Raw genomic sequence first — 20,340 nt, 5'->3', positions numbered from 1 at the left:
TGTTATTTACTCAAGTTATTTCAGGGACATCCTGTGCCTTATCCTGTCCCACTTAAAGAATTGCTATTTGTGAATATTTCCCCCATAGAATTTTATTCTCCAGTCATCAAAGTAATGCTTCAGTTCTGAATTTGTAATTCATAGTTTGACACAGAGAATGTGTGACTCAACATCAGAAATTCTATCAATTGACTTTATAAGTTGTGTGCAGTCATATGGTAGAATGCAGTAAACATTGCAGTGGGAATAAAAAGATTTATTTCAGTGTTGCACTAAATACATATTATCTTGTTGGTTTCCTTAAGTCCAAAATGAAGGAAATGAAATGACTAATCTTTAAAATGTATTTCCAGACTAAAAATGCATTTGAGTTTCTGTTTCCTAGATACATACAGAATCAGCTAATTTTTTCTGAAAGACCTAGAAAGTGCTACATCAGGGGATTTTATTAGTCAATCTTGATACCAGTACATCTTTTTTTTTTTTTTTTTTTGAGACAAAGCCTCTGTCACCCAGGCTGTTGTGCAGTGGAGCAATCTCACCACAGCCTCCGCCTCCTGGATTCAAGCAATTCTCCTGCCTCAGCCTCCCGAGTAGCTGGGATTACAGCATGCTCCACCACACCCAGCTAATTTTGGTATTTTTAGTAGAGATGGAGTTTCGCCATGTTGGCCAGGCTGGTCTCGAACTCCTGGGCTCAAGTGATCCACCCACTTCAGCCTCTCAAAGCTCTGGGATTACAGGCGTGAGCCATCGCACCCAGCTGACCAGTATATCTTTTGGAAAGATTTAACTAGGAATTTTAGCTGGATTTGAATCTTTCATTCACAAGAGGAAAAGATTTGAATATAGAAGAATTTGTATTTCAAAAAATATTAATTATCCTTGAATATTAACATGTATACATTTTTATAATCACTGTTTCCTTTTTGAGCCTATTTCATGGGCTTATTAGAAATTTTGGAAAATGCAGAGAAATTTTATGTGTATTTTGTATGGCTAAGTAATGTACATAATGTAAGTCAAAATGATAAATTATAATAGCTTATTATTGCATAGCACTCTTTATCATAAAACTGTTGTTATATAATAACCCATAAAACCAGGAGCTAAAAGTAGCAGTAACTTTAATTTCAAGCTTAATTTACATACCATGAAGCATTCTTTCTGCTTTTGTCAAGTCCTATCGTCAAATCTCCATCCTCATCTCATCTGACCTCTCAGCCATGTAGTTTGACCTTTTTCTCCAAAATTTGTATCCCCAGCCTTCGTCTCTCTCCTTCACTCCAGAAGTTTATATGCAATTAGCTACTTGTTGACATCTCATCCTGGATGTCTGATGAGTTTCTTAAACTTAGCATGGTTTTAGAAAACCACTTTCTGCTGCTAACTCTACCAAACCTACTTCCCCATTTCAGTTAATGGCCTATCACCCTTTTGATATGACCAAACGTCCTTGATTCCCCTTCCTCACAGCCTACACTCGATCCACAGCAATTTCATCAAGGTATGTCTTGAACCCACCACTTCTCACCACCCACACAGCTACCATCTTAGTTGGCCGTAACCTCACACCTGACTACTTCAAAAGCTTCCATATTGCTTTCTCTCCTTCCAGTTTACCTCCTTTTGTCTATTCTCCACTACTAAAGTGATCTTTTTTAATAAACATAAATTATATTACACCATTCTTCCTCTTAAAATGCTCTAGTGGCTTTCAACATTTCTGAATAAATTTTAAATCCTTGCTATGGTATAGTGTCCCTGCAGATCTAGCCCCACCTTCCTCTCCTTCTATTCTTTCTTTAGCTCTGTCATGATGACCTTGTTTTTTAACAGCTTTATTGATATAATTTATATACAGTAAAGTTCATCTGCTTAAAGTGTATAATTTATTGTTTTCATTACATTTGTACAGTTGTGTAACTATCACGATAATCTAACTTTATGACATTTTCATCATTCAAAAAAAAACTTTGCATCCTTGAGCAGTCACTTTCCATACTCCCTCCAGCCCTAGACAACCACTCATCTACTTTCTGTCTCTATATATTTGCCTATTCTGGACAATTAATATGAATGGGATCATACAATCCATGTATTTTTGTGATTTGCTCCTTTCACTTAGCATAAGGAACTGAATGTAGCATGTATCAGTATTTCATTCTTTGTCATTGCTAAATGATATTCCATTATATGGATATACCACATTTTGCTTATGCATTTATCAGTTGATGGTTGATGGACATTTGGGTTGTTTCTACTTTTTGGCTATTAAGAATAGCACTGTTGTGAACATTAATGTACAAATTTGTGTGGAGATATATGTTTTCATTTTTCTTGGGTAGATACATAGAGATGAAATTGCTGAGTCATATGGTAATTATGTTTAGCATTCTGAGGAACTGCCAAATTCTTTTCTAAAAGTGGTTACAACATATTAATTCTGAACAGCAATGAATGTGGGTTCCACTTTTTCCACATCCTTACCAGTACTTATTATTGTTTGTCTTTTGTACTGTAGTCATCCTGTTCATTAGTATCTCATTGTCATTTTGATTTACATTTCTCTAATGACTAATGATATTGAGTATATTTTCATATACTTTTTGAATGTTTATATATCTTCTTTGGAGAAACATCTTTAAAAATATTTTGCCTATTTTTAAATTTGGATGTCTTTTTATTATTGGATTGTAAAAGTTATCTATATATTCTGGATATACAACCCTAATCAGATATATCATTTGCAAATATTTTCTCTCATTCTGTGGGTTTTCTTTTCACTTTTTGATGGTCTTCTTTGAAGCACAAAAGTTTTTAGTTTTTATGAAGTCCAACATATCAATCTCTTATATCGTCTTTGGTTTCATATTTAAGAATCATTGCCTAATCTAAGGTGATGAACTTTACTCCTTTTATATTTTCATCAAAGGGTTTTATAATCTAGCTCTTATGTTTCAGCCTCTGGTCTACTTTACGTAACTTTTGTGTATGGTGTGAGATATGAGTACAGATTTATTCTTCTGCATGTGGGTATCTTGTCCCAGCACCATTTATTGAAAGACTCTTCTCCCAGTGAATTACCTTGAACCCTTTGTCAAAATCATCTGACTATAAATGTTAGGATTTATTTCTGGAGTCTCTATTCTATTAAACTGATCTATGTTGTTTCTTGACGTATGCCCTAAATCCATCTTTAGGGCATTTATGATTGCTGTCCCCTTTGCTTGGGATAGTGTTTCATTTTTCTTATTGTTCATTGTTTGATCTTTGGCATCATTCACATTTCTGCTCAAATGTGACATACTCAGAGAGGGTTTTTTTACCTACTCTATCAAAAATAGCTGTTTCCTGAGGCAAGAATAAGCTTAAAATAAATAAATAAGTAGAATAACTCCTCACTCCATTTCAATTACTCTCTACTACCTTTCCTGCTGTTTTCCACAGTTCATCCCACTATCTGAAATTACTTATTTGTTGTTTATGTTTGCTATCTATCTTCCTCATTAGAATGTAAGTTCTTTGAGGTCAAGGATATTTTTATCTGCCTGGTACTTAGTAGGGAATCAATAAATATTTGTGGAATAAAGTCATAAATCATTATTTTGGCAACAGTTTTTATTTTCAAAGCTACGACATTTTTCCAGAGTAGTTTATTTCAAAGTCATTGATAATTGAGGTACTCTTTGAATAACTGACATTCCTTCTAAAACTCATCATGTATTTTAACAAGGAGTCATCGTATCCTTTTTATTAAGGAAGGCAGGGAGAATTTTAGCCTTTATTCTTATTTATTTATTTATTTACTTATTTATTTATTTTAGTGAGAGGGCTCACCCAGGCTGGAATGCAGTGGCACAGTCATAGCTCACTGCAGCATCAAACTCCTGGTCTCAAGTGATCCTCCTGCCTCAGCCTCCTGAGTGTCTAGGACTACAGGTGTGCACTACCATGCCAAGCTAATTTTTGTAACAATCCATTTTATAAAAAAAGCCTTTCCAAAATAAGACCCAGTATTGTAATTAGAGTAAGATTAACACAGACCAGAAGTTATCAAGTAAAGTAGAATTATGGAAGCAGACTCTGAAAGACCATTGATTGCACTACTACAGCATATGTTTTCGGCCAAACCATTCATTCTTTAAAACCAGTCTCTTAAAAGAAAACTGAGTCTGGCGTGGTGGCTCACAACTATAATCCAAGCACTTTGGAAGGCTGAGATGGGAGAATTACTTGAGCCCAGGAGTTCAAGACCTCATCTCTACAAAGAAAATTTTAAAATTAGCCAAGCATGGTGACATGTGCCTGTAGTCCCAGCTACTCCAAAGACTGAGATGGGAGGCAGAGGCTGCAGTGAGCCAAAATTATGCCACTGCACTCCAGCCTGAGAAACAGCAACATCTTATCTCAAAAAAATAAAAAATAAATTAAAAGAAAATTAAAATAATGGTTCTCATTAAATAAGCTATTTATTAGCTTCCTAGACCTAATCTTTTACTAGAACACTGCATTTCCTCTTTGCTGATCCTCTTTAGTTTCAGACTGCTTCCTGGATGTAAGGTATTCTGTCCTCTTACATTTTATGGCTTCTTTGGGCCTTAGCAGGCAGGTGGAACTACTTATATGTGAGAGGAATACTCTCTCTGACATGCTTTATGAGACCCAATAGTCACAATACAACCTATTAGCCATACCTTGGCATGCCCAAGAGCAGTCTAGCCTCAGATCAGAATTTATGTTTGTTTGTCACATTTATAAAACTACAGTGTCATCATTATTTCTCTTATTAAAAAATATTAAGGCAGTTCTTCATACACTTGGCACATGTGAAATTTGTTTCTCTTAGATTTTTAGTGCCTTCCAGATTTACAATAATATAAAATAGATATAGTCACTACCTTGAAAGAGAACAACTGGAAACTACTCTCAGCAATTTACTTTGTAAATTAAACCTGTTACATTTGTTTCCTTTGAGTTTTATACTGGCCTGGAGAAAGCCAGAACTGCATATACCTTCTGCATATTATGTTGTGGCAATATGAAATGTTCACATTAGAAAGATATAACCCCAATTTTAAATAATATAATTGGAAATGCATAGAAACATTGAAAAACACAAAAGAAAAAGTTTTCATCATATTGGTTGCTTTCTTCTCATTTTCTAATTAATAAATAATAACAAAGAGATCAACTAGCACACTAAGGCTAAAAATATTTCTTTCAGCTACATCAGGCTATTATAAGTTTATATTCATAAACTAGGATCAATATAAAAATACAAAGTATTATAAACTGTAAATTCTACCACCTATGATAACTAGTTTTAACAAATCTAGCTCAATTGAAGGAAAAGTTATAATTAAACATCTTTAAAATAAAGTAAGGGACAGTACTTATAGTAAGTACATTTACTCATAATTTAGAAACTATTCATTAATGACTACATAAAAATCACATTAGTGCATAGTTTTTCATCTTTGTGTTGCCAGTAAACTATCTAATATTTAAACATTATATTTACTATTATGAAATATGACAGTGAATTAAGTATAGGATTATTAAACGACAAACCTAATTGATCCAGGTTCCAGTGACAATATGTGCTAATTAAGTCAGAAATAGGACTCAGTTTGCCTTGAACTAAGAGGTAGGGATTGAAGATAGCTCACAATAAAAATGTAAAGAGGGTTTTGGGCATTTACATTTGCCATAAGCAAATTAATAGGCTAAGCAAGAATTCTGGGGGTAAAAATGGGCTACTTAAGAAAGCAAATGTCTACAATCACTTTTAAGAATTCTTCCAGTATGTAGCTATGTAAATACAAAATATATGCCAAAGTGTGTCATCTTATGTTTTTTCTTAACTCTTTATTAATCTTTGGCCTGCTAACCTTTCGTAACACTTGGTTCACCTAATACTTACTCTGTACTTAAAAGTTGTAAACGAGTTGGGCACAGTGGCTAACACCTGTGATCCCAGTGCTTTGGGAGGCCAAGGTGGGAGAATCACTTGAGGACAGGAGTTTGAGACTAGCCCGGGCAACACAGCAAGACTCTATCTCTAGAAAAAGAAACAAACTGAAATTATTCAGACATGGTGGCATACACCTGTAAGTCTCAGCTAGTTGGGAGGCTGAGGCAGGAGGATACTTTGAGCCCAGGAGTTCAAGTGAACTGATTGCAACACTGCACTATAGCCTGGGTGACAGAGTAAGACCTTGTCACTAAAATAAATAAATAAGTAAATAATAAAAAATAAAGTTACAAAGTGTTTTTTCTTTATGTAACCAATGTATACTGCCTCTTGGTCCGAAATCTTTCAATTATCTGGGATACCCTGTCCCACTTTACCTGGAGAACTAACATTTTTACCATAGCCCACATACACATCTCCTGCTCAGGGTCTCCAGGAATTCTTAGGTTTGTTAGAGTTTCTCTAGGTCATCCCTGGCACTGATGTCATTTCTGCTGAGTTCTTGATCTACACTCTTTTTATTAACTTCTATTATTGCTGTCATTTTTACTACAGCCTTATCCCAAGGCGGACCCTACTCCTAATGCCATCATTCCCCCATACTACTATAAAACAAAAGTCATGTTTAATAGACTTTCATTGATGATTTGAGATGTTGGGGAGGTAATATAACAGAACATTAGAATGTTTGCCCTTGTGTTGCGTATTGGCCATTCTCTTTCCCTAGCAATGTCTCCATATTGTTGACCTCTTTCTTTAACTAGACCTCATCACACTATTCTCCCCTTTCTTCTAAGGTTCCCAACTCCTACTCCAGGAGCTGCTGCTAGACTTGAAACTCTTCACTGAGCATTTCATTTTTCTTTTTTTTACCCTCACGCAAGCTGTGGCTACTTTCTCAAACTAAAAGATCTAATATTCCTAAACAAAGAATTATCTAACAAGGAGATGAATTATTCTTCTCTACTACAAAGCAGGCACAATTTATTTAAATAGCCATATTTTCTTTCACTCTACATTTTAAAGTTTTGTTTCACTTATTCAGACACTCCTTTCTTTCTTTTTTTTTTCACTTTTTTAGCAACAAATTTTTTTTTAAATTATACTTTAAGTTTTAGGGTACATGTGCACATTGTGCAGGTTAGTTACATATGTATACATGTGCTATGCTGGTGCGCTGCACCCACTAACTCGTCATCTAGCATTAGGTATATCTCCCAATGCTATCCCTCTCCCCTCCCCCCACCCCACCACAGTCCCCAGAGTGTGATATTCCCCTTCCTGTGTCTATGTGATCTCATTGTTCAATTCCCACCTATGAGTGAGAATATGCGGTGTTTGGTTTTTTGTTCTTGCGATAGTTTACTGAGAATGATGATTTCCAATTTCATCCATGTCCCTACAAAGGACATGAACTCATCATTTTTTATGGCTGCATAGTATTCCATGGTGTATATGTGCCACATTTTCTTAACCCAGTCTATCATTGTTGGACATTTGGGTTGGTTCCAAGTCTTTGCTATTGTGAATAATGCTGCAATAAACATACGTGTGCATGTGTCAGACACTCCTTTCTAATCAACCTGAATACATGTGCATTTATGGTTGATAGCTAAGATAATGCATAGTATTTTAAGTGTTTATAAGACTTTTAACTTTTAAAAATGGCTAATCAAAATTTAGTCCTGTACTTGGTAACAAATAAGTACTTGCTAATATCTTCTTGCCCGGGTAATTTCAAGCGAGTTTCCATCATAACTGATGCATATAGAAACATTAAACATTTTGTCAAAGTTTATATTGTCTTTTGTGTATCAACTCAACATAGGCTAACCCTAAGAAATCAAGTGAAATGTGAATCTTTTCTACTGAAATACAGTTATTTGAAAATATTTAGCTTTGATAACTATTTACTTACCTTTTTATATCTTTTTTACATAGTTTTGTGTGAGAATAGAAAAGAATCCTGGCCTTGGATTTAGTATCAGTGGTGGAATTAGTGGACAAGGAAATCCATTCAAACCTTCTGACAAGGTAAGAAATGAATATCTTGTTGACAATATTAATTAGAAAAATACTATCTCCTACAGTAACAAAGGTTAGAAAAAAATTCAAGTGTTTTTGTTGTGTTTTCATGAGCTAGCTAACTCTGAAGCCAATTAGAAACTTTTTCAGCACAGGGATAAAAGAATTTACTGCAGTGCTTGACACATGCTAAGAATAAAGGGAAAAGTCTCTAAACATTCTATTTAAAAGGCAGATATTTTTTATATTTTTGTGGGGAGGCTTTGTGTTTTGTTTTTGTTTTTGCTCCACAGTTGTCTATATTTGTAAAGAAAGGTATATAGACAATTTCTAACAAGTTGTTTCCCAAGGTTAACTTGTAAGTCACTTATTTAGGAAACTGTTTTCTCACAGTAGCAGAATGATTACATAGTAATTCAATGCAAAGGCAAGCTGACTGCCATCTCTTCAATTCATCAAGCGTGTAAAGAATTTTGCTAATAGAACTGTAGAATTGAGAAACCACAGAAAACAAATTTTTTATGAGAAAATCAGTTAGCATTAGCAGAAGAATTAGGTCCTCCTCTAGTACTTACCCCTGCTTGTCAAACTATGGAATTAAGGCACGCCAACTCTAACCTCAACCATTTCCTGGACATTCAAGATGTTGCCCTTGCTCACATGTGACCTGCCTGACGCCGATGTGAACCACCTGATTTTTTATTTTTTAAATGTTTACCTGGAGCTATAGAACCTGCCCTGCTACCATCAGTGTTTAATACTCTCAGCTTTGAATCAATTAATAATTATTCAATGATAATTGAAGCTATCTACTTTCGACCTCATCAAATTGCATTAACTGACCCATAAAACTTTAGGATGATGAAGAAGGAAAAAAATTAAATACGAATAAAACCTCCACAGGCTCTGTACTTACCTTTGAGTCACAACCTGGTCCATACCCTCTCAACTCATCACAATTATAAACACCTACAGATTAATTTCTGATTATGAGACCTACTTCTGAAAAACCTGGGATGCCATTACTCTGGAGCTTTCTGTAGCCCGAAACAGAGCCTTTAACACCACATTTTCCTCATCTTCCTCCCAGTGATCTTGTTTCTTATACTCTTCCTACCCTTCTTCCTTTCCGTTTTGGAGAAGGTCAGGAGAAGAGGTTGGTCCAAAAGGAAGAATTGGTCGCATGATTATATACATTAGGAATGAAGAGACCAGAGGAAAGTCTCCAGTGACCAAGGATGGGAGCTCCTTTGGTCAACAGGCTGGAGCAGCTACTCATATAAAAGGAATGTATATGAGGCAATCCTATAATTAGGGGAATGCCAGTTGGAAACATCTGTTCATAGGTAACTAGCATATTTCCATTTTGAAATGATGTTGAGGATACCATTGATTTATTACAATTAAAATATTCATGGCTTAGACCAACTGTTTACTTAATTTTAATAAATTACTGATACATCTTAAAGAAGCATAAAAGTTCAAAATTATCAGAAGCATGATGACATTTTTTAAAACCTCAAATCATTATGTCTTATTTATCTTGACTCCTCTTTTTGTCTTTCATTTTATATCTCTTTCATAAATTCTTTCAATGAAAAGTCACTAACCTTATGATACTTAAGAGAGTTGAAATTCAAGACATATTTTTCTGTTCTTTCTCACCAGCATATAAATCTTTTCACTATATTTTTGGAAGGTACAGGGTAAAAAAATATTTTTAAATTAAGGATGAATAGATTGTTAAGTAGTCAAGATGTCAGAATACTGTTGCATTTCTGCTCTTTTCAACTGAAAGAGACTAGATCTCAGGCTTTCAAATCATTGCCTGCAATTCTTCCACTGTGATGAATATGAACACTTTATAGCTATTCATTTAATTTCTCATTTGTAACATTTTGATGACTCTAGTGAGACTGAACTATGTCTATGATCTTATAATTTGCTCTTTTGGTTAAATGTAACAGATAAAGCACTTGAATTGTATAATGTGTCCATTGAAAGATTTCCCCTAAAAAGCACTTTTCTTTGGCTGATTACACTCTAAAATCATTCATAATCTGAAAAGTAAATCTCTATTATTATAAAATTGGTGGGAGCAACTAGGAGTTCCAAATCTACAGAAGAATCTCAATACTGCCTTTCACTTATTGACCAGTTTTGGTGGCATGCCAAACATATGGGGACACTTTGGTTAACTGTTCAGAGGATCTAAAGACACTGACTGACAGTTTACATAAGAATTCAGTCCACTCACAAGGAAAGGGATTAATCTATTGGAAATTCAGCTGTGTGTTTTTAGCCCTAGTGCCCTATTCTGAAAGTGTTGCATAAAATTTAGAGTAGAACCCAGTGCCTGAAACTACCTAAAAATATTAAACAGTAAGAAAATGAAAATGTTGAAAAACAGATTGGTTTTTCATGAAATGGCTGATTTACAGCTGGAAGTAAGAGGAACCAAGTTAAACAGATGTTTAAGATCAACAAATACTGCCTGAGCCTGAGGTAGACTTATAAGGAGTCTAGTCATGCAAAAGTTTAAACTTTAATATGATACATACTCTCTTCAAATAAATAAGTCATTGATTAGGAATATTCTCAGAAATACACTATATTATTTTCCTTACTGCTCATGGATGTTTGGATGTTTTGCTGCTCAAAATTCTAAGTATCCAAGAACATCTGAATGTCTTAGAGGTACTGAGGACTTTCTGTACTGAAGTTAATTAATACATTTGTTCCATTCTCTTCATTATTGTTGATGGAAACTAGTTTCAGGAAAATGACAAGGACCAATGTGAGATAGCATCCAAAGCGATTACAGCCAGACAGGGAAAGACTGAAACAGTCATCTCAAAAAGCTGAGAGCCACAGCTGAAGCAAAAGTGAACTATATTGTTCGGTCTGGCAGACATTCTGATCTACGTTCTGGGGTAATGTGAGATTGTTGCAGAAAAACACTTACGGCAGCCCAAAAGTTAACTGAGGCTTTATGGAGGAATCAGGATTAAGCCAAATATAAGGGAATATTTTTACCAGACTTTGAGCATTTAGAACAGCATCTCATCTAGCAAACTTAACTCCCCTTCAAGATCCAAGGTAGTCTTGATCAAATATTGGCTCCTCCAGTTAAAGGGATAGAGCACAATTAGCCCTGCAGTTGATATTGTCAAAACAATGTTTAGTAGTGAAAAACACCAGTTCATTCACCATAGAACTCATTATTTCAGTGTTCACTGTCAAGCAGAAACTGCTTTTACATACTTGGAAAGAGAAAGCAGTAGAACACTGGATGGAAATTAGTTGCCTCTGTCCTCTCAATGAAGTGTATAATAGCCATGATCTGTTTTATTACAATAAAGAAACATTGCTGTCAAATTGTCAAGATACTGCAGAGAGATGAAAGATTTTGAGCCAACAAATCTGATAGTAAAGCAATAAAAATAATGGCCTTTTATTGAGTATATACAAAATGCTGGGCACTGTATTAGGCTCTTTATAAATATGAATTTATGAATTTATGTGATCTTCATAACTATTTCTGTTAGTTGAGTAGTATTATTATTCCCCATTTTATTGAGGCCCAGAGGGGTTAATTAACTTGCCCAAGGTCATTTAGCTGATCTGTGGCAGACAAGATTTGAAACAAAACTGAGCTGACTCCAGATGCTTTTCTTAATAAGCATTATAATACATGCCTCTATCTGCAAATGTCACTTAGCAGAAGAGCCACATGACAACTTTATACCCTGTAGAGTTGAGACTAATATGATATTCTAATATTGAGAGTATTACAGAGCCCTCTAATTAGTCATAGTCTAGATATTTTTTTCAACAAGTCCTTGGGAGTCAGCATGTATTCTCTGTTGAACCTAGATAATTAGGAGCATACTGTACAGAGAAGATTGCTAAGCAATTATATAACTTGTGGACTAAGGTATCATTACAGTGGTGATTCTGCCAATGGAGCAAGCCACAATATTCTTTGCTTGTATGTAAGCACTCATAAAATAATAATTTCCAATTGCAAAATTTAAGGAATTTACCAGTATAATTTCCACAGGATGTTGTTAGAAAGAGGAAACTGCATTAATAGATAACTGATGCCATGCTGTTGTAACATTTTATAAGGCAACCCAGGACTCTGCAAATGAGAGAATTTTTAATGATGCATTCACAAAACTCATCATTCAGGGATTCATGTTCTTCCTTGCTCCATCTGAGGGAAGAAGAACTAAGCTCCTGGATCTTAAAGAGATTAAAGAAGACTTATAGCCCTTTCCCTATATGGTGTAAAGGTGTTACACTGAACAGTTGCATGAAGAATTATCTACTCATAGTATCAAAATGAAAGCTGTTTTATGGATTCAGCCCATCCTCAAAGGACCTGACAGCAGCAAATATACATACTGGGGCATTGGGGCCAGAGAATCAGTTATCCTCCACTGTCCACCATTTATGTGGAGAATAGTCATAAGTGCCTAAGCTCAACAGATGCCAGAGAGCTCATCCATATTTCCACTAAGTTGGGCCATCTAAATGTAGCCATAGAAATGATAGAAAAAAACAAATTCATGGTTTTTTTAAAATGCCTTAATTTGCCTATGGTACAGGTAAAATTCCAAGCCATCGAAAAAATATTAGGAGCATAGAAAATGTAAACTATTATCACCAATAAACTCTAAATAAATGTCCTAGAATTTCAGAATAAATTACTATAAATTATTTACATTACATTTAAATTATTGCCTCCAGATGCCCAAACAGCCTGCAACAGGACTTAAGCCCCTCCTCTTTTCACTCCATTGTTTTTGTGTGGATATGGATATTACATCAAATAAAAATTTTTACATGATTAATATTAAGAAAAGAAGGACCCTTAGACATGCAGAATTGAAGCTTTTATTTAATACTTTTATCCAAGGATAACAATACTCAGAGGCATGCGGGGCAATGGCAAGTTCAAAAATGCACAAGAATAATGTTCCAGTTTTGCTCAACTTCATGACATTGGGTGATCCATAAACAAAAGCTTGCTAAAGATATGCTTTTAACTTATAAAAAAGGTACATACCATATGCCTATTTCCTGTCAGGTTTTCTCCATGGATATAAAAAATGAGAATAGCAAACATATTTGTTTAAAACTCCATATAGCATAAGATGTATATTTACTATATGAATATTAAACTACTTTTAGCACATTTCCTTAACTTTGTGCAGCTACTAGACAAATACAATTTATTGTATATGTTTCTAAATTCATTTTGTAAGTAATATAATTTATATATGTGTCACATCCTTAATTCCACTTCAAGTGATTATGTAAGGCAAAGTAATTTGAAAAAATTTATGCATTATGTGAAAATAAAATTAAGGAGCAAGGGATAGAGATCAAATTGTTTTTGTACTTCAGACTAAATTTAGGAAGAGGCTGAAACAGTTTTTATTTTATATATAAAATGATTTTTAAAAATAAATTTCAAGCATAAGTTCTTTTATAAACATAACTGATTACTTCAGCTGCATCTTAGTCATATTGCAGTTTGAGGTTCAGAATGCCACTAGGTTGTTTGAAGACATTAAAAGTGAGATGAGTTCTTTCTTTAATAAAAAATAAATTTTCACCTTTCAGTTCATTGTCTTAATGTTGGAGTAAAAAGTCCAAGATCTATTCAGAAACATTGGTAGAGATGAAATGTACTCTTCACACTCTCCTACAAATAGTATTCCTACAGGTGTGACGATTTATACCAAGCTTTTTTTTAAAAGGTATGGTAGCATGCTTTAGCCAATTGAAAAATGTCGGTATCTAGACATTATAATAGAAAGGAGACATGAATTTCAGCTTATGAAAGCAAATAAGTATCATTAATTCTTCAGGAAACTTTCACTGGGGCGTAAATGTGAAAAAGTAAGGTCACTAAAAAGTATCAGTGTAAAGCTAATGAACAATTAAATAAATGCATATATGTGTACTTTGGAACCTAAACATTTTTTAATCAAAATATGAAAGCACTTAAAATTAGCTTATCAATAAGATCTTACATAATTACTAAAAAGAATAACCAATAAATCCAGAGTTAAAGAGTAAGTAATAGTAGTTTAGGATTACTGAATAAGGTACCAAAGTACACATATATGCATGTTGTTTTTTTTGGGTTTTTTTGTTTTTCGTTTTTTGAGATGGAGTCTGGCTCTTGTCGCCCAGGCTGGAGTGCAGTGATGTGATCTCGGCTCACTGCAACCTCTGCCTCCCGGGTTCAAGCGATTCTCCTACCTCCGCCTCCCGAGTAGCTGGGACTACAGGCACCCGCCACCACGCCCAGCTAATTTTTGTATTTTAGTAGAGACGGGGTTTCACCATGTTGGGCAGGCTGGTCTCGAACTCCTGACCTCAGGTGATCCGCCTGCCACGGCCTCCCAAAGTGCTGGGATTACAGGCATGTGCCACCGTGCTTGGCCTATGCATTTATTTAATTATTCATTAGCTTTACAATATAAATAGTATAGTTTTACATAGTCTAAGTATCTGATTCTAAGTACAGTGGAAAACTGCTTCCTATATTTAAAAATCGTGTTGAATAAACCCATCGCCATGCACAAACCACACTTCCATTAAAAGGGACTATCATTTAAACCCTGAGGACGTTCATTAATAGAAAACAAGCAACCTCTCTAGTGTGGAATTAAACATTAAAATGATTAAAGAAAAGTCATATTTATTTATTTGTCTTTTTTTGTTCATTGAGGTATACTGAGTTCTCTGTTGAAAGAGAAAAAAAAAAATCACACGTTCCCTTTGTCCTCTCTGTCAACGAATGTTTCTACCTTGACTCAGAACGACTAACTTAATGGAGTACCTAGACTTGGCAACCTTTGCTTATTCCTAGACTGAGAAAAAAAGACCCATGATATGTTCGAGTTTTGTATGACTTGCACCGGCTGGAGTAGCTTCAGCTGGGGTGGTGGCATTAGCTGAGGTGGTTTCAGTTCCCTGAAGGTGTTCATTTCTGGGCCATAAAATGAGAATGGCCAAAGAGACGAAGAGAAAATCGAGAATGACTTTTACTTCTAAATCTTTGCTGATTCTGCTGAATGTGAACTGCTACCCCTTCATTCATCAGCCACAGGCAGTCTCAATGCTTTTACTCTGTGTGGCATAATTATCCTCCTTTAAATACACTGTCAGTCTCAGATGTGTACAACTACAGTGTCCTTTTTCTTTAACCTATGCCTTTTTAAAAACACATAGGTAATGAATGAAAATATCAGCACTGTAAATTTTTAAATAATTATAGAAATATTGAGACTAAATATGATTCCCCCACCCCTTTCATTCTGCTCTACACCACCTATGCACAGCCTTGGCCTAAGAGCCACTTTATTAGTCAACATATCAAGAATTCACAACTGTAGTGTCTTTTGGCACTTGCCCCCAGCCTTTCTGACTTCCTGAGCCACCTCTAAGAAATGTTCTAGCATATTCTGACCATATACTGATGCGTTAGCCATTGAATAAAACCATATTAAACCTATGAGAATCAGTCTGACTGAATATAGCTTACAACAAACAATTTTTCACTTCAAAAACCTTATTTTAGCAGAATTGGTTAAAGAAAGTTTCACTGAATTTTTCTATTTTTTACCATTTTTTTTTATTGTACTTTAAGTTTTAGGGTACATGTGCACATTGTGCAGGTTAGTTATATACGTATACATGTGCCATGCTGGTGCGCTGCACCCACCAACTCGTCATCTAGCATTAGGGATATCTCCCAGTGCTATCCCTCCCCCCTCCCCCCACCCCACAACAGTCCCCAGAGTGTGATGTTCTCCTTCCTGTGTCCATGTGATCTCATTGTTCAATTCCCACCTATGAGTGAGAATATGCGGTGTTTGCTTTTTTGTTCTTGCGCTATTTTACTGAGAATGATGATTTCCAATTTCATCCATGTCCCTACAAAGGACATGAACTCATCATTTTTTATGGCTGCATAGTATTCCATGGTGTATATGTGCCACATTTTCTTAATCCAGTCTATCATTGTTGGACATTTGGGTTGGTTCCAAGTCTTTGCTATTGTGAATAATGCTGCAATAAACATACGTGTGCATGTGTCTTTATAGCAGCATGATTTATAGTCCTTTGGGTATATACCCAGTAATGGGATGGCTGGGTCAAATGGTATTTCTAGTTCTAGATCCCTGAGGAATCGCCACACTGACCTCCACAATGGTTGAACTAGTTTACAGTCCCACCAACAGTGTAAAAGTGTTCCTATTTCTCCACATCCTCTCCAACACCTGTTGTTTCCTGACTTTTGAATGATTGCCATTCTAACTGGTGTGAGATGGTATCTCATGGTGGTTTTGATTTGCATTTCTCTGATGGCCAGTGATGATGAGCATTTTTTCATGTGTTTTTTGGCTGCATAAATGTCTTCTTTGAAACCAACGAGAACAAAGACACAACATACCAAAATCTCTGGGACGCGTTCAAAGCAGTGTGTAGAGGGAAATTTATAACACTAAATGCCCACAAGAGAAAGCAGGAAAGATCCAAAATTGACACCCTAACATCACAATTAAAAGAACTAGAAAAGCAAGAGCAAACACATTCAAAAGCTAGCAGAAGGCAAGAAATAACTAAAATCAGAGCAGAACTGAAGGAAATAGAGACACAAAAAACCCTTCAAAAAATTAATGAATCCAGGAGCTGGTTTTTTGAAAGGATCAACAAAATTGATAGACCGCTAGCAAGACTAATAAAGAAAAAAAGAGAGAAGAATCAAATAGACGCAATAAAAAATGATAAAGGGGATATCACCACTGATCCCACAGAAATACAAACTACCATCAGAGAATACTACAAACACCTCTACGCAAATAAACTAGAAAATCTAGAAGAAATGGATAAATTCCTTGACACATACACTCTCTCAAGACTAAACCAGGAAGAAGTTGAATCTCTGAATAGACCAATAACAGGATCTGAAATGGTGGCAATAATCAATAGCTTACCAACCAAAAAGAGTCCAGGACCAGATGGATTCACAGCCAAATTCTACCAGAGGTACACGGAGGAACTGGTACCATTCCTTCTGAAACTATTCCAATCAATAGAAAAAGAGGGGATCCTCCCTAACTCATTTTATGAGGCCAGCATCATTCTGATACCAAAGCCAGGCAGAGACACAACCACAAAAGAGAATTTTAGACCAATATCCTTGATGAACATTGATGCAAAAATCCTCAATAAAATACTGGCAAACTGAATCCAGCAGCACATCAAAAAGCTTATCCACCATGATCAAGTGGGCTTCATCCCTGGGATGCAAGGCTGGTTCAATATATGCAAATCAATAAATGTACTCCAGCATATAAACAGAACCAAAGACAAAAACCACATGATTATCTCAATAGATGCAGAAAAGGCCTTTGACAAAATTCAACAACCCTTCATGCTAAAAACTCTCAATAAATTAGGTATTGATGGGACGTATTTCCAAATAATAAGAGCTATCTATGACAAACCCACAGCCAATATCATACTGAATGGGCAAAAACTGGAAGCATTCCCTTTGAAAACTGGCACAAGACAGGGATGCCCTCTCTCACCACTCCTATTCAACATAGTGTTGGAAGTTCTGGCCAGGGCAATTAGGCAGGAGAAGGAAATAAAGGGTATTCAATTAGGAAAAGAGGAAGTCAAATTGTCCCTGTTTGCAGATGACATGATTGTATATCTTGAATTTTTCACTTTTCAATTTGTGATTTTAAAATAGTGCAGATAGTGTCAAAAAATTATACAACCAGAGGGGCTTTGAGGGAGCCTTCAGGAATTATAATCAGAAACCTGATTATCAATACTATTTTAAGAATAGCTAAAAAGAAGAATCCACAGCCTCCTACGGTTCCCACTCCTGTTTTTAATCATTTTTACTATTTTATGTTATTTGTGACGCTCAGAGGAAAAGCCATTAGGGACTCTGACTGGATCAGTAAACTGTACAAAACTTAGCAATTCAAATATTCACCACAAGTTGGGGTCCCATATTAAATACAGGCTTTAAAGGATTTATAAAATAAAATAAATGGTAAATATTTCTTTTATTTTTTCCTAAGAGTCCAGAAATCCAGAAGGATTGTAAGTGAATGAATATGATTATCGACTTTTAAAAGAACATATGACAAGTAAAATTCAAGAATTTCACTAAGAAATAAACAGGATGCAATGTACTGTCAGTCACAATAGACAGACATCCCAGACATGTTTAATTGTTAAACAATAGTAGAAATACTAAGCAATTAATAAAAGTTAAAACATATAAAGTAACCAAACACAATTTTAGCACTTACGTTCAAATTATCTAAAAAAGAACAGCCCACAATTATCAGTATCAAACTATAAAAAATATTCTAGTACTTATATATCATTTCTAAAAGCAATCTCAGAGAAACAGGAATAAATTGCTTATTTTTGGTTGCTTTTAACAGCTCTGAAGAGCATCATCTTGATATATATGCTACTAAACAAACTTTTAGACTGACCAAAGAGAATGATGCAAGTCCAAAGACCAAACAATGTGTATTTATTTTGCTAGAATATTACATTTCATTATATTGCCACTAAGAGATTTGTGATCCCATAGTCCATTTCTTTGGGTTGCACTAGTCTCTTTGTTGCTCCAATGCATTATTAATAAATTTTTTTACAAATGCAACCAAGTGATTTCTGTTGTAATATTTACTTTTTTAAAAATTAATGAAACTGAAATTCCTTTCTATGTGTAAAATTTTTGTTAAACTTTTAGAAGACTTTAGTCAGTTGCAGAATTTTTTCTTGTATCTCTGCCTTAAATTTTCTGTTTCTAAAGCAATTCTCCTTCTGTTCATCTTTTACAGATTTTACACTTAACTGGTTTGTGATGTCCTTTTCTTTCTCTCTCCCTCTTTCTCTCTTCTTCCCTCACTTCTCCTCTCTCTTAACTTCTAATTGCCATAGGATAAATCACTTCTCTTGATGCATATAAATTTATCAGTTGCTAAGGTAGCAAATTATTCAAAGCCTAAAACTTGATGCATAGCAATTAACCTTAAAATACTTTGTCATCACACTTTTGATTCCTGGAGAGGAGCACTATTGATAATACCTTTATCCTTGATATGTCAAGTGTTCTAATAATCATAGGGACTAAGTAAATATAGGCTTTTATGTATATCTAATGTTGCTTCTACAAGCCACAATATAGCTTCAATATTGACATTGCCCACATTATGAAAGAAGATTAATATTTGCTACTTTTTTAGAAAAAAAGTTTCCCCCTAAAAATTGAATCTATGGCTCTGTTTGCTGTTTTCATGAGTCAGTTTTGCCTCTAGAAACACTCTTTGAACTTCCATAGTTATATGAAAGCATGAAATGCTATATGCTATTTTTAACTCATGTGTTCTGAATTGTAATTGTATATAATTTTTACTTGAGATATAGTCTTTCTAGAAACCAATTTCTCAGCATCAGCTAGAGCCAAGACTTTTCAGAATTTTAAGGAAAAGCATATTTCATACGTTGAAGTCATAGGTCCCTTAAGACAAGTTCTATTTTGGTATCTACATTTACAATGGCTGAGACTGTCACAATTGTTCACCTTCATCATTAAAAAGCCATATAAAGTTCCTTTCTCCTCTAAACTTAGAATGTTAAATGTTGGCCTTGTAAACTAACTTTCTAAGTCCTTTAAGGTTTATGTCCAGGGATATAGAGGCTAGGTAACCAGTAAGGCAAGGTCAGATCTTAACAACGCAAGAAGCCTCCCAAACTTATCCTTTTTCCAAAATTACTGTGAAAAGCAAACTTTTCATAAGCCCATTATGAGTACTTCTGGAATAATCACTTATGACTTGTATAAAGACTATTAATAGTTTTTAAATGAGGTGGAAATAGGAAATGGCAACAGATCATGCCTATGTGGCTCATCCAGCTAGCCCTCTCTAGATTAGCTTTGGTTCAAACCTAGAGGAGTCCCTCTGTGATGCATGAATCCACAGGATCTGTGCCTGTCTCAAACATGTCTGAATGCTGGTGTCTGAGAAGAGCGAAGATTTCCATTCTTTTGAAAGGAGCTTCCAGTACCTACCATGTTGCTCTGTTGTGAGATACCCTCTAGAGGTGGTGCTGAGGGAAAGCCATTGTGCTTTCAAGTCACTAAAGAACCCGATGTGAGAGACATAAGAAAAACCCACTTAGAGATGCCACAAGCCACTAACTACAGTGGATTCTATTAGCCATTACTATAAAGGGTTGATACTCCTGACTTGGAGCTACTAAAGGAAGTA

General features: G+C 35.1%; 1 protein-coding gene across 8 annotated transcripts in view; it reads left to right on the top strand.

Moving 5' to 3' along the window:
* Nucleotides 1–20,340, top strand: part of LRRC7 (leucine rich repeat containing 7) — a 577,334-nt gene that overhangs the window by 515,190 nt on the left and 41,804 nt on the right. For all 8 annotated transcript variants that reach the window (XM_055117394.2, XM_034967334.3, XM_055117378.2 and 5 more), the window contains one exon: nt 7,919–8,011. In XM_055117394.2, the coding sequence (XP_054973369.1) occupies nt 7,919–8,011 (93 nt within the window). The remainder of the gene's footprint in view (nt 1–7,918; nt 8,012–20,340) is intronic.

Source organism: Pan paniscus, chromosome 1, assembly GCF_029289425.2.
Source record: "Pan paniscus chromosome 1, NHGRI_mPanPan1-v2.0_pri, whole genome shotgun sequence".
Classification (NCBI taxonomy): Eukaryota; Metazoa; Chordata; class Mammalia; order Primates; family Hominidae; genus Pan; species Pan paniscus.
Note: the sequence above shows the minus strand (reverse complement) of the source record. Positions and strands in the feature narration are given on the sequence as shown.